The sequence below is a fragment of the Pristiophorus japonicus genome, chromosome 3 (assembly GCF_044704955.1).
Source record: "Pristiophorus japonicus isolate sPriJap1 chromosome 3, sPriJap1.hap1, whole genome shotgun sequence".
NCBI lineage: Eukaryota > Metazoa > Chordata > Chondrichthyes > Pristiophoridae > Pristiophorus > Pristiophorus japonicus.
The window spans coordinates 238,658,529-238,685,752 of record NC_091979.1 but is presented as its reverse complement, the minus strand read 5'-3'; the positions used below and the strand labels follow the sequence as shown (position 1 = coordinate 238,685,752).

General features: G+C 50.1%; 1 protein-coding gene across 1 annotated transcript in view; it reads left to right on the top strand.

Annotated features, from left to right (window-relative positions):
* The window catches only part of crtac1b (cartilage acidic protein 1b), a 479,177-nt gene that overhangs the window by 404,638 nt on the left and 47,315 nt on the right, over nt 1–27,224 (top strand). The window contains exons 8-10 of the mRNA XM_070873946.1: nt 11,664–11,746; nt 22,047–22,147; nt 26,467–26,635. Coding sequence (XP_070730047.1) covers nt 11,664–11,746; nt 22,047–22,147; nt 26,467–26,635 — 353 coding nt within the window. The remainder of the gene's footprint in view (nt 1–11,663; nt 11,747–22,046; nt 22,148–26,466; nt 26,636–27,224) is intronic.

Genomic DNA, 27,224 nt, shown 5'->3' with positions numbered 1-27,224 from the left:
GGGGTACAGAGACGATTCACTAGGCTGATTCGAGAAATGAGGGGGTTAACTTATGATGATAGATTGAGTAGACTGGGTCTTTACTCCTTGGAGTTCAGAAGGATGAGGGGTGATCTTATAGAAACATTTAAAATCATGAAAGGGCTAGACAAGATAGAGGCAGAGAGGTTGTTTCCATTGGTCGGGGAGACTAGAACTAGGGAGCACAACCTCAAAATACGGAGGAGCCAATTTAAAACCGAGTTGAGAAAGAATTTCTTCTCCCAGAGGGTTGTGAATCTGTGGAATTCTCTGCCCAAGGAAGCAGTTGAGGCTAGCTCATTGAATGTTTACAAGTCAAAGATAGATAGATTTTTAAGCAATAAGGGAATTAAGGGTTATGGGGAGCGGGCGGGTAAGTGGAGCTGAGTCCACGACCAGATCAGCCATGATCTTGTTGAATGGCGGAGCAGGCTCGAGGGGCTAGATGGCCTACTCCTGTTCCTAATTCTTATGTTCTTATGTTCTTAATAATTGATTCCATCATTTTACCCATTACCGATGTCAGGCTGACCGGTCTATAATTCCCTGTTTTCTCTCTCCCTCCTTTTTTAAAAAGTGGGGTTAAATTGGCTACCCTCCACTCCATAGGAACTGATCCAGAGTCAATGGAATGTTGGAAAATGACTGTCAATGCATCCGCTATTTCCAAGGCCACCTCCTTAAGTACACTGGGATGCAGTCCATCAGGCCCTGGGGATTTATCGGCCTTCAATCCCATCAATTTCCCCAACACAATTTCCTGACTAATAAGGATTTCCCTCAGTTCCTCCTCCTTACTAGACCCTCTGACCCCTTTTATATCCGGAAGGTTGTTTGTGTCCTCCTTCGTGAATACCGAACCAAAGTACTTGTTCAATTGGTCCGCCATTTCTTTGTTCCCCGTTATGACTTCCACTGAATCTGACTGCAGGGGACCTACGTTTGTCTTTACTAACCTTTTTCTCTTTACATATCTATAGAAACTTTTGCAATCCATCTTAATGTTCCCTGCAAGCTTCTTCTCGTACTCCATTTTCCCTGCCCTAATCAAACCCTTTGTCCTCCTCTGCTGAGTTCTAAATTTCTCCCAGTCTCCGGGTTCACTGCTATTTCTGGCCAATTTGTATGCCACTTCCTTGGCTTTAATACTATCCCTGATTTCCCTTGATAGCCACGGTTGAGATTTTCTGATTCTATGTGGAAAGGAGAGAGGGAGCAAATGAGGAAAGGATACTTGGTTGGAAGCCAGAGAGACTGAACCGTAAGAGAATTCGGAGAAACAGGAAGAGGGAAGAACAGTGGAAGGGAAGTGGTTGAAAGAGAGAGGTAGTGGAGAGAGAGAGAGGAGTACAGAGAGAGCAGAAACCCAGGAGAGAAAGAGGAGGGAGTGAGAAACAAACACGGAGGGAGAGAGAAAGCCAGGAGGGGAAGGGGTTCCGGGAGAGATGGACAGAGGGATGGCGGTGAGGGAGGGGACGGTGAACCGAGCCACACCCAACAGGAGGGTCGTGACTCTGACCCTGGCCTGCACTGGGACCACTGACCCGGGACAGTGATCGATGTGTTACGATTGACCTTGGATTTTGGAGGAGGGGCGGGGGGATTCGGAATGCCGTCACGATTCCCATTCCCAATTGCTGACTCTGGCTGTAAAGTCCGCTCGTGAGGACATCGGCTGGGAGGGGGATGGGGGGAGTCACAATCGGGCTCGGCTTCAATTTACGCCACCCATCATAGTGGAATAGTTCACTGTCAGGTTGACGGATGAAGATCGTCCATCCCGGGGCCAAGTACTTGAGGTAAATCTCAGGCAACACCCCCGGAATTTTAGCACAAGCTGCCCGCTAAATGCCAGCTCCCGGCACAGGGAGCACAACACTGATAGCTGGTTACCAAACACGGATTGTAACATCTACGGACCTGGTTAGAAGTATACTTCAAAGGAAGACACCACTTCAAGGTTCAGTGATGGCTGTGAAGAGGGCGACTGGATTGGACAACACCGAGGTCCAGGTCAGTGATTGGAGCATGGGCAGGTACAGCAGGAGCAGCGAGGTCGGGACGCAGGAGGGCGACTGACTGTAGAGCGAAGTGATCGGGACCCGGGAGAGGTGAGAGTTCGGGGCTGAGAAGAGGCGAGGGCCCAGGGGCAGCACGGACCAGCCCACACTGCGACATGTGTGCGCACTAGGTCCGTGCAGCAGAGCTGGTCTCCAGTGGTCTTGGTTAATCCTTGCCACTGGATCAAGACCTGGCTCTGTCAAGCCCGTGTGGTGGCTGGTGTGCAACGGCCACCCCACGTTAAAAAATCCATGCACAGGCATCTTCCACCCTTCACGATGTAGTTCAGGACCTGGAATATTGGGTCCTTCAGTGAAACACCTGTGAACTCATCCCTTTTTGCCGTGGAAGCAAGTTATCCTCGATACGAGGGACTGCCTATTATGATGACTAAATGGGGATGAAATGCAGAGAATGGCGAATATGGGTTCTAAAAATTGAAAGTAGTTTTGGCTGTTGAAAAAGTGCCTCAGTGATTCAGTTTAAATACACTTCTTTGGCCGTGCTGCTCACATTTCGGGGTCAAAATTCGGTGTCGTCGATTTTGAGGCGGTGACATAAGAACGTAAGAAATAGGAGCAGGAATAGGCCACCTGGCCCCTTGAGCCTGCTCCGTCATTTAATAAGATCATGGCTGATCTGATCATGGGCTCAGCTCCACTTCCCTGCCCACTCCCCATAACCCTTTACTCCCATATCGCTCAAAAATCTGTCTATCTCCGCCTTAAATATATTCAATGACCCAGCCTCCAGAGCTCTCTGGGGTAGAGAATTCCATAGATTTACAACCCTCTGAGAGAAGAAATTCCTCCTCATCTCAGTTTTAAATGGGCGACCCCTTATTCTGAGATTATGTCCCCTAGTTTTAGTTTCCCTATGAGTGGAAATACCTCTCTGCATTCACCTTGTTGAGCTCCCTCATTATCTTATAAGTTTCGATAAGATCACCTCTCATTCTTCTGAACTCCAATGAGTAGAGGCCCAATCTACTTAACCTTTCCTCATAAGTCAAGCCCCTCATCTCCGGAATCAACCGAGTGAACCTTCTCTGAACTGCCTCCAATGCAAGTATATCCTTCCTTAAATACGGAGACCAAACCTGTACTCCAGGTTTGGCCTCACCAATACCTCCACAGCTCTCTGGAGAATTCCACTGATTCACCAATCTCTGGTGACACCAGTTGAGTGCAGATTTTAATGCCAGGCAGCTTTTTGCCGCCTGGAATCGCAAAATTCAGTTTTTCCGCCTGGAAAGTGGATTGCAGTATTAAATCATGGCATTGCATGTTTATGTCCATGAAAAAAAAACAGAACCGAATTTTGCGCCAGACTTCAACACCGCCCATCGTCGGTGTTAGCAGCTGGCCTTAGCAACTGAATTTCGGCCTATTATTTCTGAGAACAAGTTTAGCCAGTGCGGGCCCCGTGGTTCAGTGGGTATCACTTTTGCCTGAGTCAGAAGGTCATGGGTTAGAGACTTGAGCACGTCGATCTCAGCTGACACTCCCAGTGCTGAGGGAGCCCCGCACTGTCGGAGGTGCCGTCTTTCACATGAGACGTTAACCCGAGGCCCCGTCTGCTCTCTCAGGTGAACGTAAAAGATCCCATGGCCACTATTTGGAAGAAGAGCAGGGGAGTTATCCCTGATATCCTGGCCAATATTTGTCCTTCAACCAACATCATTAAAATAGATGATCTGCTCATTGTCACATTGATCCCCACATTACAACTTCACAAGTACTTAATTGACTGTAAAGAGCTTTGGGACGTCCTGAGGTCATAAAAGGTGCTATAGAAATGCAAGTCTTTTTCTTTATGCGATACGGGGCTATAGAAAGATACACATTGCTATTTTAGGTCTTTCTTTAACGTGTCACATGATATTGTGTCGCTGTTGAGGCCGGCATCTAACCGGCCGAAGGAACACCGTGACCGGCATCTAACCGGCCGAAGGAACACCGTGACGGGCATCTAACCGGCCGAAGGAACACCGTGACCGGCATCTAACCGGCTGAAGGAACACCGTGACCGGCATCTAACCGGCCGAAGGAACACTGTGACCGGCATCTAACCGGCCGAAGGAACACCGTGACCGGCGTCTAACCGGCCGAAGGAACACCGTGACTGGCGTCTAACCGGCCGAAGGGACTCCGTGACCGGCGTCTAACCGGCCGAAGGAACACCGTGACCGGCGTCTAACCGGCCGAAGGAACACCGTGACCGGCGTCTAACCGGCGCATCTAACCGGCCGAAGGAACACCGTGACCGGCATCTAACCAGCCGAAGGAACACCGTGACCGGCATCTAACCGGCCGAAGGGACTCCGTGACCGGCATCTAACCGGCCGAAGGAACACCGTGATCGACATCTAACCGGCCGAAGGGACTCCGTGACCGGCATCTAACCGGCCGAAGGAACACCGTGACCGGCATCTAACCGGCCGAAGGAACACCGTGACCGGCATCTAACTGGCCGAAGGAACACCGTGACCGGCATCTAACTGGCCGAAGGAACACCGTGACCGGCATCTAACCGGCCGAAGGGACTCCGTGACCGGCATCTAACCAGCCGAAGGAACACCGTGACCGGCATCTAACTGGCCGAAGGAACACCGTGACCGGCATCTAACCGGCCGAAGGGACTCCGGAGCCAGTCCAGGACAACAGAGGGCTGGTGACGCCCATGGAGCAGTGCCAGGGGAGTAACCTGACTTACACCTCAGACTTTTAATCAATTTTTTTAATCAACTTTTCATCTAGTTTTTTTTAAACTTTTAATTAACCTGAGTAACTTTTTAAACAATTTGGAAAAACTTTTAAACTTTTAAACAACTTTGAAACCTTGGAGAAATCTTTTATAACTTTGGAAACTTTGGAAAACTTTTTAAAACATTCCTTGGACTCTTAATCAATCTTAAACTTTTAAACAATTGGGGAAACTCTTATAACATATTATTGATCTACATCTTAGATTATTTAAACAACTCTTAGAAACTTTTTAAACAAATTGGGAATTTTTATCAACTTTTAACTCTTAAAATAACTTTGGAAGTGACCTTCCTAATGCCTGCTCCCCAGCCAAGCCTCGGGCCATCTACCATCAATGGCGTTACTTGGTGCCGAGCTTGCGGCCAACACTTCACCGTGGGCAATTAGGCTTATAGAGCTGTGCCTGATCTCCAGTTGTCTTGGATCCCCTTGCCACTGGACCAAGACCTTGCTCAGCTAAGCCCGTGTGGTTACCGGTGTGCAGCGGCCATCCCACGTTAAAAGAACCCACACGCAGGCATCTTACACTTTGTCAGTGTGAAGTTTGGGACCTGGAATGTCAGGACCCTCATGGACAATCCCAACAGCAACAGGCCAGAACGCCGCACTGCCATAATTGTCCGGGAACTCAGATGTTTTGACATTGATAGCGCAGCCCGAAGCGAGACCCGGCGGGCAGGGGAAGGCCAGTTGAAGGAACATGGTGGAGGTTACACCTTCTTCTGGAAAGGGAAACCAGAGACAGAACGCCACCTTCATGGAGTCAGCTTTGCCGTCAAGAATGAGCTGGTCGACCGCTTCAAAGACTCCCCCTGTGGGGTTAACGAACGCTTCACGACTCTTCGTATTACCCTATCCCAGAACCAATGCGTCACAGTCAACAGTGCACACGCCCCTACACGCGATGCAACGGATGAGGCTAAAGAGGGTTTTTATTCCAACCTCGAGACATCCTTGTCCCGTGTCCCCACGGGCAACAAATTGATCCTCCCGGGTGACTTTAATGCCAGGGTCGGCAAAGACACAGCCCTCTGGGGAGGCGTGATTGGCATCGAGGGGATAGGGAAAGCCAACTCCAGTGGTATCCTACTCCTGACAAAATGTCTAGAACATGAACGCCTCATCACCAACACCCTGTTCCGCCAGAGGGACAAATACAAGGCATCGTGGCAACACCCTCGCTCCAAACACTGGCACCTGCTTGACAATGTCATCGTCCGAACCAGGGATCGCAAGGATGTGTGCATCACCCGTGCCATGACAGGAGCTGACGACTGCTGGACAGACCACCGCCTAATCCGATCCTTCATCGACATTAACATTGCCCCAAAGCGGAGGGGACAGCAGAAGCAGTTCCGCAAAAAAGTTAATGGCGGAGCACTTAGAGACCCAGCTAAGAGAGCCCTATACAGCCAACGCCTCTCAGCCAATCTGGCGTGCCTTGATGACCCTAAGATGCTGAATGCCCACAGTGCTTGGTCTGCCCTCCAGGCCTCTATAACCAGTGCTTCTGAAGAGACACTTGGTCACTCAACCAGGAAACACCAGGACTGGTTTGATGAAAATGATCAGGAGTTCGAAGAACTACTAGATCGCAAGCGCAAAGCATTTCTGAGCCTCAAGCAACAACCCAACTTGGGAGCTGCAAAACAACATTACAGATGGCTCAAGGCTCCGGTCCAACAAAAAACCTGGGACCTAAAGAACAGGTGGTAGATGGAGAAAGCACAGGAGATACAACAACTGGCCAACAGCCACAATATGCGAGGATTCTTCGCTGCAGTCAAGGCCACCTATGGTCCAAACTCCCAAGGCCCCACCCCACTCCTGGCCAAGAACGGGGAAACACTCATCAAGGACACTGAGGTTGTCAGGGCCCGATGGAAGGAGCACTTTGAAGATCTCTTCAATCGAGACTCTGCTTTTGACTTGAGTGTTCTCGACTCCATCCCGCAGCATGCGACCCGTTACCAACTCAGTGAAACTCCAACGTTGCACGAGGTAGGCAAAGCCATAAAACAGATCAAGAATAACAAGACTACGGGTGCAGATGGAATTCCTGCTGAGGCGCTAAAGTATGGTGGAGAGGCGCTGTTGGTGCGGATACATGAGGAGAGCATGCCGGGAGATCTCAGAGATGCAGTGATTGTGACCATTTTTTTAAAAGGGGACAAGTCTGACTGCGGCAACTACAGGGGAATCTCCCTGCTATCAGCCACTGGGAAAGTTGTCGCTAGAGTTCTCCTCAATCGTCTTCTCCCTGTGGCCGAGGAGCTCCTCCCGGAATCACAGTACGGATTTCGTCCCCTACGGGGCACAACAGACATGATCTTTGCAGCGCGACAGTTGCAGGAAAAATGCAGGGAGCAGCGCCAGCCCTTATACATGGCCTTTTTCAATCTTACAAAGGCCTTTGACACTGTCAACCGTGAGGGTCTATGGAGCGTCCTCCTCCGTTTTGGATGCCCCTAAAAGTTTGGCAACATCCTTCGCCTGTTTCACGATGACATGCAGGCCGTGATCCTTACCAACGGATCCATTACAGACCCAATCCACGTCCAGACTGGGGTCAAACCAGGCTGCGTCATTGCTCCAACTCTCTTCTCAATCTTCCTCGCTGCCATGCTCCACCTCATAATCACCAAGCTCCCCGCTGGAGTGGAACTAAACTATAGAACCAGTGCAAACCTGTTTAACCTACGCCGCCTCCAGGCCAGGTCCAAGATCACCCCAACCTCTGTCGTTGAGCTGCAGTACGCAGACAAAGCCTGTATTCACTGAGGCATATGAAAGCATGTGCCTTATGCTTAACATCCGTAAGACAAAGGTCCTCCACCAGCCTGTCACCGCCGCACAGCACTGCCCTCCAATCATCAAGATCCACAGCGCTAGTGCAGCCTTCGGCCGTCTGAGGAAAAGAGCGTTTGAAGACTAGGCCCTCAAATCTACCACCAAACTCATGGTCTACAGGGCTGTAGTAATACCTCCCTCATGTATGGATCTGAGACATGGACAATGTATAGAAGCCACCTCAAGTTGCTGGAGATATATCACCAACGATGTCTCCGCAAGATCCAGCGGATCTCCTGGGAGGACAGGCGCACCAACATCAGTGTCCTCGACCAGGCTAATATCCCCAGTATTGAAGCACTGACCACACTCGATCAGCTTCGCTGGGCAGGCCACTTAGTACGCATGCCAGATACAAGACTCCCTAAGCAAATGCTTTATGCGGAACTCCTTCATGGTAAACGAGCCAAAGGAGGACAGTGGAAACATTATAAGGACACCCTCAAAGCCTCCCTGGTAAAGTGCGACATCACCACTGATACCTGGGAGACCCTGGCCGCAGACCGCCCGAGGTGGAGAAAGTCCATCCAGGAGGGCGTTGAGCTCTTCGAGTCTCAACACAAAGAGCGTGAAGAGGCCAAGCGCAGGCAGCGGAAGGAGTGCGCGGCAAACCAGCCCCACCCACCCCTTCCCTCGACGAATGTCTGTCCCACCTGTGACAAGGTCTGTGGCTCTCATATCGGACTGTTCAGACACCAGACAACTCACTTTCGGATTGGAAGCAAGTCTCCCTCGATTCCGAGGGACTGCCAATGATGATGACATGTTATTTTCAAGGGGGATGGGGAGGTGTGTAAGGGGCCCAGTCAGATTTAGAACAAAGACCCCATTCTCCCGACAGCCTGTTTGCCATGTTATACTCTTCCCTCTCTCTCAACCAGTGAGACTGGTCCCATCATTTGAACCATTTGGAGCCTTGTTGGTGCTGTAGCTGATGCAGCAGCACCCTCTGCTGGTCACAAAGCGTTGCTGCCTGAATTAAAGAGAAAGAATGACTTGGAGGGCTGGATTTTTGGCGTTGATGTTTTCGGGGCGACAATGGCGGCGGGGCGGGAAAGTTAGCGCCCAGGAACAGTTTGCGCCTCAGTAATTAAGTTTGGGCAGCTGAGCCCTGAGTCAGGGGGCGCAGCGCTAAGGGAGGTGTTGTACACCTCTCTTGGGGTGTTAGGATAGGAAACTCCTGAGCTAAAGAGGACGGGCCGGGAACGTTCCGAGAGCAGTGTCCAAAAAAAAAATCACAAAAACATTCCCAGAACATTGCCCAAGCCACCACAACACAAACGGCAAAAAAATTAAAAGAAAAAACAATCAAACTTACCTTAGGAGTATTGTGTGCAGTTTTAGTCTCCTTACCTAAGAAAGAATATACTTGCCACAGAGGGAGTGCAGCGAAGGTTCACCAGACTGATTTCTGGGATGGCAGGACTGTCGTATGAGGAGAGATTGGGTCGACTGGGCCTGTATTCACTAGAGTTTAGAAGAATGAGAGGGGATCTCATTGAAACGTATAAAATTCTGACTGGGTTGGATAGACTGGATGCGGGGAGGATGTTTCCCCTGGCTGGGAAGTCTAGAACAAGGGGTCACAGTCTCAGGATATGGGGTAGGAAATTTAGGACCGAGACGAGGAGACATTTTTTCACTGAGGGTGGCGAACCTGTGGAATTCTCTACCACAGAAGGCTGTGGAGGCCAAGTCACTGAATATATTTAAGAGGGAGTTAGATAGATTTCTAGACACAAAAGACATCAAGGGGTATGGGGGAAAAATGGGAATATGGTGTTGAGATAGAGGATCAGCCATGATCATATTGAATGGCGGTGCAGGCTCGAAGGGCCTACTACTGCTCCGATTTTCTATGCTGATGGGATGGTTGGACCACCCTGATTTCCCAGGGGGTCACTGCGGGGCGGACAGGTCGGGCGGGAGTCAAAAGACGCGCCGGTGTCGTGACCAGGGGCGTTGCACACCAGTCGCAGCTCTTCCCAGGCGGTGCTGCTTCACACCGCCGCAAAACCGGACCCAAGGATCGTTGCGGGGCGCTGGAGGCTGACCGCACGCCATTGGCGCCGCTCCGGGGCAAAAAAACGGAGCGCAGAGGAGCCGAAGATCTAGCCCGTTGACCACCGGACGTCCCAAAGTGCATTACAGCCAATGAAGTACTTTTGGAGTGTAGTCACTGTTGTAATGGAACCCCTCGAGGATGTTTCACCGTTCATTTAAATCATGGCTGATCTGTACCTCCACTCTATTTATCCGCCTTTCATTGACTCATGGAATCGTACAGCACAGACGGAGGCCATTCGGCCCATCATGCCTGTGCCGGCTCTTTGACAGAGCTGTCCAGTTAGTCTCACTCCCCACTCTCTTTCCCCATTCCCTGTCGATGTTCCAGATCCCTTGATACCCCGTAGATAATGTAGGGAAAAGCAGCAGCCAATTTATACTCAGCAGCACCCCACAAACATCAATAAGATCAATAATTAAATAATCTGTTTTTAGTAATGTTGGTTGAAGAAGTAGCATTTATATAGCGCCTTTCACGACCACCGGACTTCTCAAAGCGCTTTACAGCCAATGAAGTACTTTTGAAGTGTAGTCACTGTTGTAATGTGGGAAACTCAGCAGCCAATTTGCGCACAGCAAGCTCCCACAAACAGCAATGTGATAATAAACAGATAATCTGTTTTAGTGATGTTGATTGAGGGATAAGTATTGGCCAGGACTCCAGAGATAACTTCCCTGCTCTTCTTCAATATATTGCCATAGGAGCTTTTACCTCCACTTGAGAGAGTCGATGGGGCCTCAGTTCAACGTCTCATCTAAAAGACAACACCTCTGACAGTGCAGCACTCACTCAGCACTGGAGTGTCAGACTAGACTTATGTGCTCAAGTTCCTGGGGTGGGACTTGAACCCACAACCTTTTGACTCAGAGGCGAGTGTGCTACCCACTGAGGGAGGTTATTGTTGTGCTTTCTATCTAAGGTAGTCAACATTGAACACTTTCAGCTCAAGTGCAGCCTGTGGCTGTCTGGTCTAATGGATAAATACTGGCCAGGACACCAGGCATAACTCCCCTGCTCTTCTTCGAAATCATGCCTTGGGATCATTTACGTCCAGCAGAGAGGGCAGACAGGGCCTTGCTTTAACGTCTCATCTGAAAGATGGCACCTCCGACAGTGCAGTACTCCCTCAGCACGCAGCCTAGATTTCTGTGCTCAAGTCTCTGGAGTGGGACTCGAACCCACAACCTTCTGACTCAGAGACGAGCACAGATCATGTCTATCTTCACTGTTGGTCTTGGGGCATGAATCTTGTTTTGGAGGTTGTTGAGGAGTGGGAGGAGCCTGGGGTGGAGCCTAAACGCCAGAATAGACCCAATGACCTGTTCCTGTGCTGCGACTCTCTGCAGCTTAATGATAATGTGTATGCTGGCATAGTGGTTCTGTTACTGGACCAGTAATCCAGGGACCTGGACTGATGATCCAGGGACACAAGTTCAAATCACGCCACGGCAGCTGGGGAATTTAAATTCAGTTAATTTAATAAATCTGGAATTAAAAACTAGTATCAGTAATGGTGACCATGAAACTACTGGATTGTCGTAAAAACCCAACTGGTTCACTAATGCCCTTTAGGGAAGGAAATCAACCGTCCTTACCCAGTCTGGGCCTATGTGTGACTCCAGACCCACAGCAATGTGGTTGACTCTTAAATGGCCCAGCGAGACACTCAGTTGTACCAAACTGCTACCAGAAAGTCAGCACTGTGGGAATACCTTCACCACACGGACTGCAGTGGTTCAAGGCGGAGGCTCACCACCACTTTCTCAAGGGGCGATTAGGGATGGGCGATAAATGCCGGCCTTGCCGGCAACGCCCACATCCCGTGAAGGAATAGAAGGAAATGCTGGTTGTTCTCACTGGGTAGTGACTGGCTCTTTGGCTGTGTTCGATTGCAGGGTTTCCCGGCGGGATGGAGCAGACCCACTGATTGACAAGGTGAATGCAGGAGATGCTGCTGAACACACAGGTCAAGGAACAGGTAAAGGTCAACGGGCTGCCATTGTTTTTTCTGTTGTTGATTTTGTGCTTGTGGAGGTGAGGGATGTTAGTGCCAGCGAGCCCTACTTTCCGTAAAGTGTCACCATCGAACACTTCGGGCTGGAAATTGGCTTGGAGGGCTTGTTAAGGTGTTAATGTCAGGAGGCGGGCTAAGTTTAGTGCCGGGAAATGGTTTGCGACGGCAGCCAAAAAATTCAGTGATTGCGCCCTGACAGTGGGGCGGAGCACTAAGGGGGGCGTTCCACACTTCTCTCAGGGCGCTAGGCCGGGTGAGCAACGATGAATATCCCGTTGCTGAAGAGCCGGCTTCATAGCACCCTGAGAGAGGTCTCCCTGCAGAAAAAAAGAATCGGAACAAAAAACACAAAAAAAATTCCCTATACATTACTCCCCCCAAATAAACTTAAAATGCAAAAAAAAAAAATCCCCCCCCAAAAAAATCACTCACACTTACCTCGTGCAGCCCTTCCTTCCTGTAGCGCCCTGTAGCTGTCCCTGGCGGGGTCACTAGGGGGCGCCACTGGTTCAGCGCAAACCGAATGTTGCACCGTGTCGCTACCGGGGGCATTGCACACCGGCGTGGCGCTCCCAGGCGATACTCCTCAGCGCCGCCGGTACCGGCACACTGAAGTTGCCGAGCGACACAAATGCCGACGCTCGCGGCTACCAACCCGTTAGTGCCCCTGTTCCGACCATCGCGAGGGGGGCTATCCAGCGAATTTCCAGCCATGCCAGCCTCTGCCACAGCCAGTCAGGGCAGTGTCCTCGGCCCAATACAGTGAGACCAAGAATTGCAGTGGCAGTTGTTAGTCGGAGCAAGCGTGTCGGCCCGGTTGGGACAAGCACTTCCCCAGAAGGAGCAGTGAGCTGAATGACTAGTCCGTCCCTTGTTGAGAGGTGTTGGCCAGGACACCTTACAAACGGATTTAGATTTGCACAGATGCACTAAACTCATATTGAAAAGGGTGAATAATTGAACAAAACAAATGAGAGTATGAGCTAGGAAATCGTTAGGTGATTGAAATTTTCCTCGGATTCGAATAACCGCCTCAATATTGGACCATTAGGAGAGAATTAACCTTTGGATTAAAGACAGTCAGTCCACCAGAAACTACTTTCCAAGGATGGGAGGAGGCTCCTGTGCACCACAAGCCCCAGCAAAAAGGTGATGGGCCAAATGGCCTGTTTCCATGCTGTAAATTCTGTGGGGCGGGGGGAGAGCTTCGGTCACACCTCAACTGGGGCAGTGTCCCGGACGGGGCGGTAAATTTTGCACCGGCAAATGGTTTGCGTCTGCCGCCACAAAATTCACCAGCTGGAACCGGAGTGCGGAGTCTTGAAGGAGGAAAGAGAGGCGGGGATGTTTATGCAGGGAGTTCCAGAGCTTGGGGCCCAGGCAACAGAAGGCACGGCCACCAATGGTGGAGCGATTATAATCAGGGATACTCAAGAGGGCAGAATTAGAGGAGCGCAGACATCTTGGGGGGGTTGTGAGGCTGGAGGAGATTACAGAGATAGGGAGGGGCGAGGGCCATGGAGGGATTTGTAAACTAGGATGAGACTTTTGAAATCGAAGCGTTGCTCAACTGGCAGACAATTAAGGTTTATCACGCCGTTATAAATTCACTTACATTTGAACGGACCACCCCTCATTTTTTCTGCTGTAACTAGTGGGTGAGTACAGCAACTTCACGCCCTTACAACAACAACAACTTTTATTTATATAGCGCCTCTAACACAGTAACACGTCCCGAGGCGTTTCCAATAGATTTCAATGCACGAGTCTCCCGGTGAGGTACCGGTGGAGCAAAGCTTGGGGAGGAGCAGGTCAACATCGGACTCCGGAATTCCGTGTCTAACTGCACGTGTGCAGTGTCCGAGATCTGCTGTCCGATTTGCTCTCCAATAATGGTGAGCATTAATAGCCTCATTCTTGCCACAAATCCCGGGCCGTTGAAATCCCGGGCGGGTGCAGTGGGCACCCTCCATGCGTGGTGGTTGCCGGTTAGATTCCACACTCCGCTGAATGGTGGGTCTTTTGTCTTTCGATTGTTACCGTCACTCACTTGGTTCGCAATGGCAGTGGTGAGTTGGCAGGGATATGGGTCACTTGCCCACTCTCATTGCTGCACAGAGGGGTATGTACCCTTGGGTACAAGTCAGGAGTGTAATGGAACACTCTCCACTTGCCTGGATGAGTGCAGCTCCAACAGCACTCAAGATCTCGACACCATCCAGGACAAAGCAGCCCGCTTGATTGTCACCCCATCCACCATCTTCAACATTCACTCCCTCCAGCACCAGCGCACCGTGGCTGCAGTGTGTACCATCTACAAGATGCACTGCAGCAACTCGCCAAGGTTTCTTCGACATCACCTCCCAAACCCGTGAGCTTCACCACCTAGAAGGACAAGGGCAACAGGCGCATCGGAACACCACCACCTCCAAGTTATCCCGGGGGACACGCATCATCTTGACTTGGAAATATATCGGCCGTTCCTTCATCGTCGCTGGGTCAAAATCCCGGAACTCCCTCCCTAACAGCACGAGGGGAGTACCTTCACGGTTCAAGAAGGCGGCTCACCACCACCTTCTCAAGGGGCAATTAGGGATGGGCAATAAATGCTGGCCTTGCCGGCAGTGCCCACATCCCGCGAACGATTGGCCAGTTATCCCTCAATCACTACCCCAAGGACATTATTTGACTTCATTTCATAGCTGTTTGTGAGAATTTTCTGTAATTCATTGTATCTGCAGTATTCTGAGAAATGTGATAAGGTGCTATATAAATCATTCTTTAACTGAATATGCTCTGTGTTTCCCATTTATGAGACCTTGTGGTTGGTTTTAAAGTTTGTTGCAGTAGGCAGTGCAGTGGATGTGATTGCACTAGAGAGGGTACAGAGAAGATTTACGAGGTTGTTGCCTGGACTGGAGAACTTTAGCAATGAGGAATGCTTGGATCGGCTGGGGTTGTTTTCTTTGGAACTGACTAGGCTGAGGGGAGACCTCATGGAGGTGTATAAAATTATGAGGGGTCTAGATACAGTAAGTAGGAAGGACCTATTTCCCTTAGCAGAGGGGTCAATAACCAGGGGTCACAGATTTAAAGTAATTGTTAGATGGATTAGAGGGGAATTGAGGAGAACTATTTTCACCCAGAGGGTGGTGGGGATCTGGAACTCACTGCCTGAAAGGGTGGTAGAGGCAGAAACCCTCACCACATTTAAAAAGTACTTGAATGTGCACTTGAAGTGCCGTAACCTACAGAGCTACGGACCAAGAGCTGGAAAGTGGGATTAGGCTGGCGCGGACACGATGGGCCGAATGGCCTCCATCCCTGCGGTAAATTTCTATGATTCTATCGGGCTGTTGTCTCTGGGTGGTGGCTTTTAAGCCCATTCCGGGATTCAAGCCGACAATCTCGACCAACACTCCAGTGCTGCATTGTCAAAGGTGCTGCCTCTTGAATGAGATGTGAAACCGAGGCCCCAGCTGCCCGCTCAGGTGGATGTAAAAGATCCCGCAGCACTGAGAATCCTAGAAGTGTCTTGGCCAACATTTCCTCCCTCAACCAACACCACAGAACATAAGAACATAAGAAATAGGAGCAGGAGTAGGCCATTTGGCCCCTCGAGCCTGCTCCGTCATTCAATATGATCATGGCTGATCTGATCCTGGCCTCAACTCCACTTCCCTGCCTGCTCTCCATAACGCTTTATTCCCTTATCGTTCAAAAATCTGTCTATCTCCACCTTAATATATTCAATGACCCAGCCTCCACAGCTCTCTGGGGTAGAGAATTCCACAGATTCACGACCCTCTGAGAGAAGATATTCCTCCTCATTTCCGTTTGGATGTAGTGTATTTGGATTTCCACAATGCATTTGCTAAGGTGCCACATAAAAGGTTACTGCATAAGATAAAAGTTCACAGCGTTGGGGGTAATATGTTAGCATGGATAGAGGATTGGTTAACTCACAGAAAACAGACAGTCGGGATAAACGGGTAATTTTCCGATAACTAGTGGGGTGCCATAGGGATTGGTGCTGGGGCCTCAACTATTTACAATCTATATTAATGACTTGGATGAAGGGACCGAGTGTAATATAGCCAAGTTTGCTGATGATAGAAAGAAGGGTGAGAAAGCAAATTGTGAGGAGGACACAAAAAGTCTGCAAAGGGATATAGTCATGATCATCATAGGCGGTCCTTTGAAGCGAGGATGACTTGCTTCCACGCCAAAAAGGAATGAGTCCACAGGTGTTTCAATGAAGGACCTAATATTCCAGATCCTGAACTACATGTTGAAGGGTGGAAGATGCCTGTGCGTGGATTTTTTAACGTGTGGTGACTGTTGCACACCAGCCACCACACGGGCTTGACAGAGCTGGGTCTTGGTCCAGTGACAAGGATTAACCAAGACGACTGGAGACCAGCTCTGCTGCACAGACCTAGTGCGCACACATATCGCAGTGTGGGCTGGCCCGTGCTGCCCCTTGGGCCTTCGCCTCTTCTGAGCCCCGAACTCGCGCCTCTCCTGGGCCCCGGTCACATCCCTCTACAAACTCTTGCCGCTCCTTCGCCCCTCCTGCTGTGCCTGCCCGCACTGCAGTCAGCGACCTGGCTTTGCAGCCGTTGCCCTCCTGCAGCAGCACGCACTGCTCCCTGCAGTGGTATGCCGCCGCACGCTGCTCCCTCAAATGGCCCCGGCCTGCTGATGGTCTAGCAGGCCGGGACCACGCCGATTTCCCGGGCCGGGCTGTCGCACGCTGCTCCCTCCAATGGCCCTGGCCAGCAAGACCATCTAGCTTACCGTCTGGCTAACTACGCACTGTGAGCTGACTGCGGTCTGCGTGCGAGCTATCTGCGGACGTTCTGTGACGTTCTGGCTTATTGGTGACTAGCTGTCTGTGAGCAGGCTGACTGCTGCAGATCCCTGTTCCGTGTTCTGTTGCTGGCTGCTCCAGCTCTGTACTGCTCCCCTCATCAGACCCTGTTTATAGTTCCAGGCCCCCTCTCGAAACTTGTGCTGTTTTTTTTTGTTAATCTAGAAATTGCTGTTGTTCCAGTTTTCTGAAGATATAAATATGTCCAGACAAGTAGCAAAAGCGGTCAATCAATAAGGGACACAAGTTCAAATTAGGGAGATATAAGTAAGAACTTGCATTTATATAGCGCCTTTCACGACAACAGGATGTCCCAAATAGCTTCACAGCCAATGAAGTACTTTTGGAGTGTAGTCACTGTTGTGATGTCAGAAATGCAGCAGCAATTTGCGCACAGCAAGCTCCCATAAAGAGCGATGTGATAATGATCAGATAATCTGTTTTAGTGACGTTGATTGAGGGATAAATATTGACCAGGACACCGGGGATAACTCCCCTGCTCGTCTTTGAAATAGTGCCATGGGATCTTTTACATCCACCGGAGAGGTTGAACATCTCATCCAAAGGACGGCACTCCCTCAGCACTGCACTGGCGTGACAACCTGGATTACAGTGCTCAAGTCCCGGGGGGGGGGGATTTGAACCCACAACTTTTTGACTCGGAGGCAAAAGTGCTGCCCACTGAGCCACAGTTGCAAGTAAGAAGGAAAATTAGGTGGAACTGTCTTCACCCAAAGAATAACCATAAACTTCCTGGAATCTTACCAGAAAAGGCAGCTGAAGAAGAGAGTATGAAGAGGTGACTAGACAAGCGAGTTCATTCAGCAGATGGTGAGGAGTTGTGATTCAGCAATCCAGATACCAGCCTGGAGAAGCCACTATCAGATAGACTGCTTAACATAGAGCTTGAACCTTTGGATCTAGTTAGCAGACTAGACTTGCACAGACTGCAGTTGCCTCCTTTCTGATCCCTTGTGTCTCGGAGAGCCTTCTGCACTCTGTGTCTCACATCTCTCTATCTGCTTCGTGCAAAGGGATATAGACAGGCTAAGTGAGTGGGCAAAAATTTGGCAGATGGAGTATAATGTGGGAAAATGTGAAGTTATCCACTTTGGCAGAAAAATAGAAAAGCAAATTATAATTTAAATAGAGAAAAATTGCAAAGTGCTGCAGTACAGAGGGACCTTGGAGTCCTTGTGCATGAAACACAAGAAGTTAGTATGCAGGTACAACAAGTAATCAGGAAGGCAAATGCAATGTTGGTCTTTATTGCAAGGGGGATAGAGTATTAAAGCAGAGAAGTCCTGCTACAACTATACAGGGTATTGGTGAGGCCACACCTGGAGTACTGCGTACAGTTTTGGTCTCCGTATTTAAGGAAGGATATACTTGCATTGGAGGCAGTTCAGAGAAGGTTCACTAGGTTGACTCCAGAGATGAGGCGGTTGACTTATGAATATAGGTTGAGTAGGTTGGGCCTGTACACATTGTAGTTCAGAAGAATGAGAGGTGATCTTATTGAAACTTATAAGATAATGAGGGAGCTCGACAAGGTGGATGTAGAGAGGATATTTCCACTCATAGGGGAAACTAAAACTAGGAGGCCATAGTCTCAGAATAAGGGGCCGCCTATTTAAAACTGAGATGAGGAGGAATTTCTTCTCAGAGGGTTGTAAATCTGTGGAATTCTCTGCCCCAGAGAGCGGTGGAGGCTGGGTCATTGAATATATTCAAGGAGGAGATAGACAGATTTTTGAACGATAAGAGAGTAAAGGGTTATGGGGAGCGGGCAGGAAAGTGGAGCTGAGTCCATGATCAGATCAGCCATGATCTTATTGAATTGCAGAGCAGGCTCAAGGGGCCAAATGGTCTATTCCTGCTCCTATTTCTTATGTTCTTAAATATGCAACCCCTTACTCTAAAACTATGCCCCCTCGTTCTAGATTCCCCCACGAGGGGAAACATCCTCTCAGCATCTACCCTGTCAAACCCCCTCAGAATCTTATACATTTCAATAAGATCACCCCTCGGTCTTGCAAGCTCTAATGAGTACAGGCCCAACCTGCTCAACCTTTGCTCACAAGACGACCCCTTCATCTCAGGAATCACCCTCTCTGAACTACTTCAATGCACAGGAAACAGATTCGCCCCTTTATTCATCGCGTGCACTGTTTCTGGGATCTTTCTGGCCACACATTGGTCGTTTGCGTTTGTCTGGACAACAACAGCAACAAGTAACGCATTGGTCGGGGAGTGATTAGTTGGGATGTCTTAAGGTACTTTAGAAAATGTTAATTCTTCTTTGCATCTGATTTGTCTGTAGATGGCGCTGTGGGTGCCTTTGTGAAGTGTAGACTCACGGACCAAGTCACACAATTCCCAAACCTCTGGGAAATAACTCTCGTGTTCGGAACAGGAATTCATGGCTATGACATATTCTTGAATAGCCTTGACTCCTTTCCTCCCCCTGCCCCCCATCCAAATGTCTTCCATCAATACTTCTTCTTAGGCAGTCCCTCGTATCGAGGATGACTTGCTTCCACACCAAAAAGGGATGAGTTCACAGGTGTTTCGATGAGGACCTAATATTCCAGGTCCTGAACGACATGTTGAAGGGTGGAAGATGCCTGTGCGTGGATTTTTTTAACGTTTGGTGGCCGTTGCACACCAGCCACCACACGGGGCTTGACAGAGCTAGGTCTTGGTCCAGTGGCAAGCATTAACCAAGACGACTGGAGACCAGCTCTGCTGCACAGGCCTAGTGCGCACACACACATCGCAGTGTGGGCTGGCCAGTGCTGCCCCTGAGCCCTGGCTCTTCTGGGCCTGAACTCTCGCCTCTCCTGGGCCCCGATCACATCACTCGTGGGCTCCAACCTCTCTCCGTTCCTCCGCCCCGATCATTCACCGCATCCCTGCTGAAGTTCCTGCCCACGCTCCAATAGGCGACCTTGTTCAGGCCCTGGGGCCAGGGGAGGCTGTGGGCCTTTAGTGGCACCCCGACCTACGAGGAAACACCCGCCGCAGGTCGGGGGTATAAGAGGAGGAGCCACTTCAAGATACAGCGCGAGTTGCTCTAGGAAGGCGATGGCTTCGAGGAAGCTGACTGGGTGACTTTATAAAAACCCAGGTCACCATCAATAAGGATGTTGCCAATTCACACTCCTAGTGACAGCTCTCAAAAAAAGAATGATTTGCATTTATATAGCGCCTTTTACGACCACCAGACTTCCCAAAGTGCTTTATAGCCAATGAAGTACTTTTGGAGTGTAGTTACTGTTGTAATGTGGGAAATGCAGCAGCTAATTTACGCACAGCAATCTGTTTTAGTGATGTTGATTGAGGGATAAATATTGGCCCCAGGACACTGGGGAGAACTCCCCTGCTCTTCTTCAAAAGAGTGCCATGGGATCTTTTACGCCCACCTGAGAGGGCAGACGGGCCTCAGTTTAATGTCCCATCCAAAAGACTCCCTCAGCACTGCACTGGGAGTGTCGGCCTAGATTTCTGTGTTTAAGTCTCTGGAGTGGGACAACACTCTGGCTCAGAGACGAGTGTGCTACCCACTGAGCCACAGCTGACACTGACGGTGCCTTTCCATTCCAGAGATAGGGCTGGCTGTGGCAGGCCATTTGCGAGCCGTGGGATGGGATGAGGAGTTTCAGCATCAAAACACTCCCAGGGCAGGTACAGCACAGATACAAAAGCAAAATATTGAATGTTGGAATCTGGATTAAAACAGAAAATGCTGGAAATCTCAGCGGGTCAGTACGGGAAAAATCAGCACGGGTTAGCTCCAGAGTAAAGCTGTACAATTACACATTACCCTGGAAACCTAAATGCTTGGGCATGTGCAGAACAGTTTTTCGGCGCCATCAATTAGCTCCACCCACGGAAGCGAAGGACTTTCTGCGCGGCGCCAAATTCAACGAGAAAAATGGCGAAACTTCGGATTTTCTTTTGCCGCTGCTTCGGCTTAAAAAAAATTGGCCATTAATCTTAAACAGCGGCAAAAAAAGGCAAGGTGGAATTTTGGGCCCCGAGGTCCCATCTGAATCCAAAGTGGACTGGAGTGAATCTCCCGGCACCGTTTTGGGCCCTGACTCTGGATTTACGTCAACAAACTTTTTAGCATTTGTAAGAGGCAAAAAAAAACAAGCTCGGGTTTTAGTGTAAATGAAGCTTAAATCGGTAGCTTGGATTGGGTAGTTGAGCTACGAGGAGAGTCTATGGAAATGGGGAATGTTCACAGCGGAGAAAAGAAGGGTCAAAGGAGGCATTACTCTAGCATTGACGGTTCTAAAGAGGTAAATTGATTCATAGAATCACGCAGTGCAGAAGGAGGCCATTCAACCCATCGTGCCTGTGCCGGCTCTTGGAAAGAGCTGTCCGATTAATCCCAGCTCTTTCAACATAGCCTCACAAATTGTTCCTTTGTAAATATTTATCCAATTCCCCTTTTAAAAGTCACTATTGAGTCTGTTTCCACCGCCCTTTGAGGCAATGCCTTCCAGATCACTACAACTCGCTGCATAAAAAATATTCTCCTCATCTCCCCCCTCCGCTCTGGTTCTTTTGCCAATTATTTTAAATCTGTATCTTCTGGTTACTGACCCTCCTGTTAGTTTCTCCCTGCCTACTCGATCCAAACCCCTCATGATTTTTGAACACCTCTATCAAATGTCCCATTGACCTTCTCTGCTCTAAGGAGAACAATACTTTTCCCATTGTTTTTGCCCCAGCCAGGTGGAGGACACTGGCCCCCTTCTTAGGCTTGGACATTCATCACTTTGACTCCATGTTACCATGTTGCACCACTGCCCAGCATCTCCCTGTTACAAGTCATCATAGGCGGTCCCTCGAACGAGGATGACTTGCTTCCACACCAAAAGGGATGAGTTTGCAGAAGTTTCAATGAAGGACCCAATATTCCAGATCCCGAACTACAATTGAAGGGTGGAAGATGCCTGTGCGTAGATTTTTTTAACTTATGGTGACCGTTGCACATCAGCCACCAGACGGGCTTGACAGAGCTAGGTCTTGGTCCTGTGGCAAGGATTAACCACGACGACTGGAGACCAGTTCTGCTGCACGGACCCAGTGCGCACACATATCACAGTGTGGGCTGGCCCGTGCTGTCCCTGGGCCCTCGACTTTTCTGGGCCCTGTACTCTCATTTGCCGCACCTCCACCACAATCTGTCACCGCTCCTCCGCCACAAACATTCGCCGAGCCTCCGCCACGATCTCTCACCACACCTCCTCACCAAACACATGTTATATGTAGAATTCTGTTGAAGGGGTGAGATCTCAGGGGTCTTTCTAAAAAGAAAAAAAGCAGCCTGTGGTTTGTGCACTGTTTCTACTTGCATTGTGTTCTGGGCTCCAACAGGTGCCGTCGCTACTGATTTTGACGGAGATGGGATGCTGGATCTGATCATTTCCCACGGAGAGTCCAGGGCACAGCCTCTTTCTGTCTTTAAAGTAACCCAGGTATGTGTCTCTGCTGTGACTGGGGTAGGTTTTTAATGCCCCCCCCCTTGACCACACAAAGTTCCCCCCTCCCCCATGTCAAGGCTAACCCTAAGGCAAGGCCTAGCGCTGAGATAAGGGGCAGGAAATTCCAAATGCAACAGTGGTTCTCTCACGATATTGGAGACTGGGACCTACTGACCATTGATAGAGCTCCTGATTGGAGCTAAATATCGGCGGGGAGGGGTGAAATCTTTACAAAAGCGCTCAGCTCGGAGTCTTCGACCTGCCCCTAAGACCCCTGCAGTTTCTCCAGTCGGTAGCAGTTCGGGAACATAAGAAATAGGAGCAGGAGTCGGCCATTCAGCCTCTCGAGCCTGCTCCGCCATTCAATAAGATCATGGCTGATCTGATCATGGACTCAACTCCACTTCCCTGCCCGCTCCCCATAATCCCTTGACTCCCTTATCGTTCAGAAATCTATCTATCTCCACCTTAAATATATTCAGTGACCCAGCCTCCACAGCTCTCTGGGGTGGAGAATTCCACAGATTCATGACCCTCTGAGAGAAGAAATTCCTCCTCATCTCCGTTTTAAATGGGCGACCCCTTATTCTGAAACTATGCCCCCCCCACCCCGCAGTTCTAGGTTCCCCCAACGAGGGAAAACATCCTCTCTGTATCCACCCTGTCAAGCCCCCTCAGAATCTTATACGTTTCTTAAACAGACCACAGAAGCACCTCTCTCTTTGGGTGTAGCTGTGGCTGACCAAACAATGAGGAGGGAGGACAGGACCACCACCCCACAACCATCTCATTAGCTCAGGAGCATCAGGTTTGTGCCTATTGCAGGGACAGAACCAGCCCCCACCTCCCCCCTCCGTCCCCCCCGAAAATCCCTCAACAATGGAAAAAAGGGATGTAAACTCAACGAACTGGGTCTCTGCTTGCACATCCTGACCTTTTCTCCCCGGAATCATGGGCCGTTGTCCATGGGAGGCAAAGGTTAACAAAATAGTATTTTTGTTGTTGTTGTGCCTTTGGCCAGAAGCCCTGCTTATGCCAGCACCTGCGGTCTGAGTCCATCCTTCAGTCGCACTAAAATTGGTGGCTGCGGTGATTTTGAGACAATGGGAGAGGAAAGCCGACCAATTCACGACAGTGTGAATCCAAATCCACACCAACAAGGGTTGACTTTCTCCCTTCTTTCAGGGCCTGGGGTGCACGGGGTCGCAAGTGTACATCAGGTGGGATCAAGAGACAACTATACCCAACCGACCTCTGCGGAGCAAAAAGGTAGCTGGAAGATTTGTTGGGGTCCACCTGTCCCATTCACACCTTCCATTGGCTGAATAGAGCCTGTGAGAGAGGGCCTCGCCCAATCCTCAACAGCCTTCAGTCCCCTGGTCCAGTGACCTGCCACACGGGCCACTGTGATTCAGGAGAGCGCTCCTGTTGAACATCATAGACAGTCCCTCAGAATCGAGGAAGACTTGCTTCCACTCTTAAAATGAGTCCTTAGGTGGCTGAGCAGTCCAATACGAGAACCACAGGTGGGACAGATAGTCGTTGAGGGTAAGGGAGGGTGGGACAGGTTTGCCGCACGCTCTTTCCGCTGCCTGCGCTTGGTTTCTGCATGCTCTCGGCGATGAGACTCGAGGTGCTCAGCGCCCTCCCGGATGCACTTCCTCCACTTAGGGCGGTCTTTGGCCAGGGACTCCCAGGTGTCAGTGGGGATTTTGCACTTTATCAGGGAGGCTTTGAGGGAGCCCTTGTAATGTTTCCCCTGCCCACCTTTGGCTCGTTTGCCGTGAAGGAGTTCCGAGTAGAGCGCTTGCTTTGGGAGTCTCGTGTCTGGCATGCGGACAATGTGGCCTGCCCAACGGAGCTGATCAAGGCAACGATAACATGGCAATGATAAAACCAGGTTTGACCAATCAAAGAGGCCCATCAATCAATTATAAAGCAGCTCTTGTGCTTTTAAAAAAAAAACGAATTCAGGGCAAAACCAGCATTTATTGCCCATCCCCTGAGAATGGTGTGATGAGTCTGTGTGGTGAAGGTACTCCCACACTGCTGTTAGGCATAAGAACAGAAGAAATAGGAGCAGGACATTTGACCCCTCAAGCCTGCTCCGCCATTCAGTAAGATGGCAGCTGATTTGATTCTTGGACTCAACTCCACTTCCCCGCCCATTCCCCATCATGCTTGGGAAATCAGGCTTGACAAATCTTCTGGAATTTTTTGAGGATGTTTCCAGTAGAGTGGACAAGGGAGAACCAGTTGATGTGGTGTATTTGGACTTTCAGAAGGCTTTCGACAAGGTCCCACACAAGAGATTAATGTGCAAAGTTAAAGCACATGGGATTGGGGGTTGTGTGCTGACGTGGATTGAGAACTGGTTGGCAGACAGGAAGCAAAGAGTAGGAGTAAATGGGTACTTTTCAGAATGGTAGGCAGTGACTAGTGGGGCACTGCAAGGTTCTGTGCTGGGGCCCCAGCTGTGTACATTGTACATTAATGATTTAGACGAGGGGATTAAATGTAGTATCTCCAAATTTGCGGATGACACTAAGTTGGGTGGCAGTGTGAGCTGCGAGGAGGATGCTATGAGGCTGCAGAGCGACTTGGATAGGTTAGGTGAGTGGGCAAATGCATGGCAGATGAAGGATAATGTGGATAAATGTGAGGTTATCCACTTTGGTGGTAAAAACAGAGAGACAGACTATTATCTGAATGGTAACAGATTAGGAAAAGGGGAGGTGCAACAAGACCTGGGTGTCATGGTACATCAGTCATTGAAGGTTGTCATGCAGGTGCAGCAGGTGGTTAAGAAAGCAAATGGCATGTTGGCCTTCATAGCGAGGGGATTTGAGTACAGGGGCAGGGAGGTGTTACTACAGTTGTACAGGGCCTTGGTGAGGCCACACCTGGAGTATTGTGTACTGTTTTGGTCTCCTAACTTGAGGAAGGATGTTCTTGCTATTGAGGCATGCAGCGAAGGTTCACCAGACTGATTCCCGGGATGGCGGGACTGACATATCAAGAAAGATTGGATCAACTGGGCTTGTATTCACTGGAGTTCAGAAGTATGAGAGGGGATCTCATAGAAACGTTTAAAATTCTGACAGGTTTAGACAGGTTAGATGCAGGAAGAATGTTCCCAATGTTGGGGAAGTCTAGAACCAGGGGTCACAGTCTAAGGATAATGGGTAAGCCATTTAGGACCGAGATGAGGAGAAACTTCTTCACCCAGAGAGTGGTGAACCTGTGGAATTCTCTACCACAGGAAGTTGTTGAGGCTAATTCACTAAATATATTCAAAAAGGAGTTAGATGTAGTCCTTACTACTAGGGGGATCAAGGGGTATGGCGAGAAAGCAGGAATGGGGTACTGAAGTTGCATGTTCAGCCATGAACCCATTGAATGGCGGTGCAGGCTCGAAGGGCCGAATGGCCTACTCCTGCACCTATTTTCTATGTTTCTGTGTTTCTATAACCCTTCACTCCCTTAGATAGGGAATTCCTTTAGCTGGAACCCAATGCCTAGCTTGATCTGTCCGGTTTTATTCTCATTATAATTTTGACATAACTGAGTGGCTTGCTAGGCCATTTCAGAGGGCAGTTAAGAGTCAACCACATTGCTGTGGGTCTGGAGTCACATATCAACCAGACCGGGTAAGGATGGCAGATTTCCTTCCCTAAAGGGTATTAGTGAACCAGATGGGTTTTTACAACAATCGTGGTCACCATTACCATTAGCTTTTTAATTCCAGATTTATGTCATGAACTGAATTTAAATTCTTTAACTGCTGTGGTGGAAACCTCAGTTCAGGCCTCTGGATTATTAGTCTAGTAACATAACCACTATGCTACCGTTCCCCTATATGCTACCTGTTTTGCTTTGGGCCACCCAGGTGTTGGACATGCGCTAGAATTAGGATGGCACTACAGCAAAATGATGATCAGTGGACAATATAAAGGTGAAGTGGGGTGGTGGGGTGGGGGGGTGGATGGGAGGGTAGATGTAGTGGGGGGAAGTGGGAGGGAGAAAGTGGGGGGGAGAAAGTGGAGGTTGGACGTGGGGGGGGGGAAAGTGGGGGGGGGGAAATTGGGGGGGCAGTGGGGGGGGTGTGGACGTGGAGGCGGGAGGGGGAGGAGAAAGTGGGGGGGAATGTGGGGGTGGTGGGGGGGTAGACATGGAGGTGGACGTGGGGGCGGGAGGGAGAGGGGAAAGTGGGGGGGGAAGTTGGGAAAATTGGGAGGGGCCGTGGGGGAAGAGAGGAGATAAAGGAGCGGCATCTGTAACCATTTGTTTTTTTTGTTCTGACTTTTTTTCAGGGTGCTGACAACAATTGGTTGAGGGTCATTCCGCGGACCAGGTTCGGGGCGTTTGCCCGAGGAGCGAAAGTCGTGCTGTACACGCGGAGAACGGGGCCTCACCTTCGCATTATCGACGGGGGCTCAGGGTACCTTTGTGAAATGGAGCCTGTGGCCCACTTTGGACTGGGTAGGTGGTGGCAGAATCTAGGCCCCATCTTTCTTTCTTTCTTCAGTGTTAAAGTTAGAGGGGTTCTGAATTTTCTCTAAGCAAGGTGGGCAAATGGGCAGGGGTGGGGGGATGCGTGGGGAGGGGTCCAGTCGAGCCCACCAGGACACGCCAATGACCCAGTTGTGCCGGGTCTCCACTTTCTGGGCGGCCTTGTGTCGACAGCAAAATCCACCCGCCTGCTTTTCAGGCCAAAGGAAATGGGTTTGTAGAGCTGTTGAGCTGGGAGTGGCTTAGCCAGTCACATGATATTCACAAGAGTCCAGGTCGGTGGTTGGAGCGTGGGCAGGTACAGCAGGAGCGGCGAGGTCGGGGCGAAGGGGCGAAGGGGCGGCGAGAGATTGTGGAGGGATGTGATCGGGGCCCAGGAAAGGCGTGAGTTTGGGGCCAGGGACCCAAGGGCAGCACGGGCCAGCCCACACTGCGATATGTGCGCACTAGGTCTGTGCAGCAGAGCAGGTCTCCAGTCGTCTTGGTTAATCCTTGCCACTGGACCAAGACCTAGCTCTGTCAAACCCGTGTGGTGGCTGGTGTGCAACGGCCACCATAC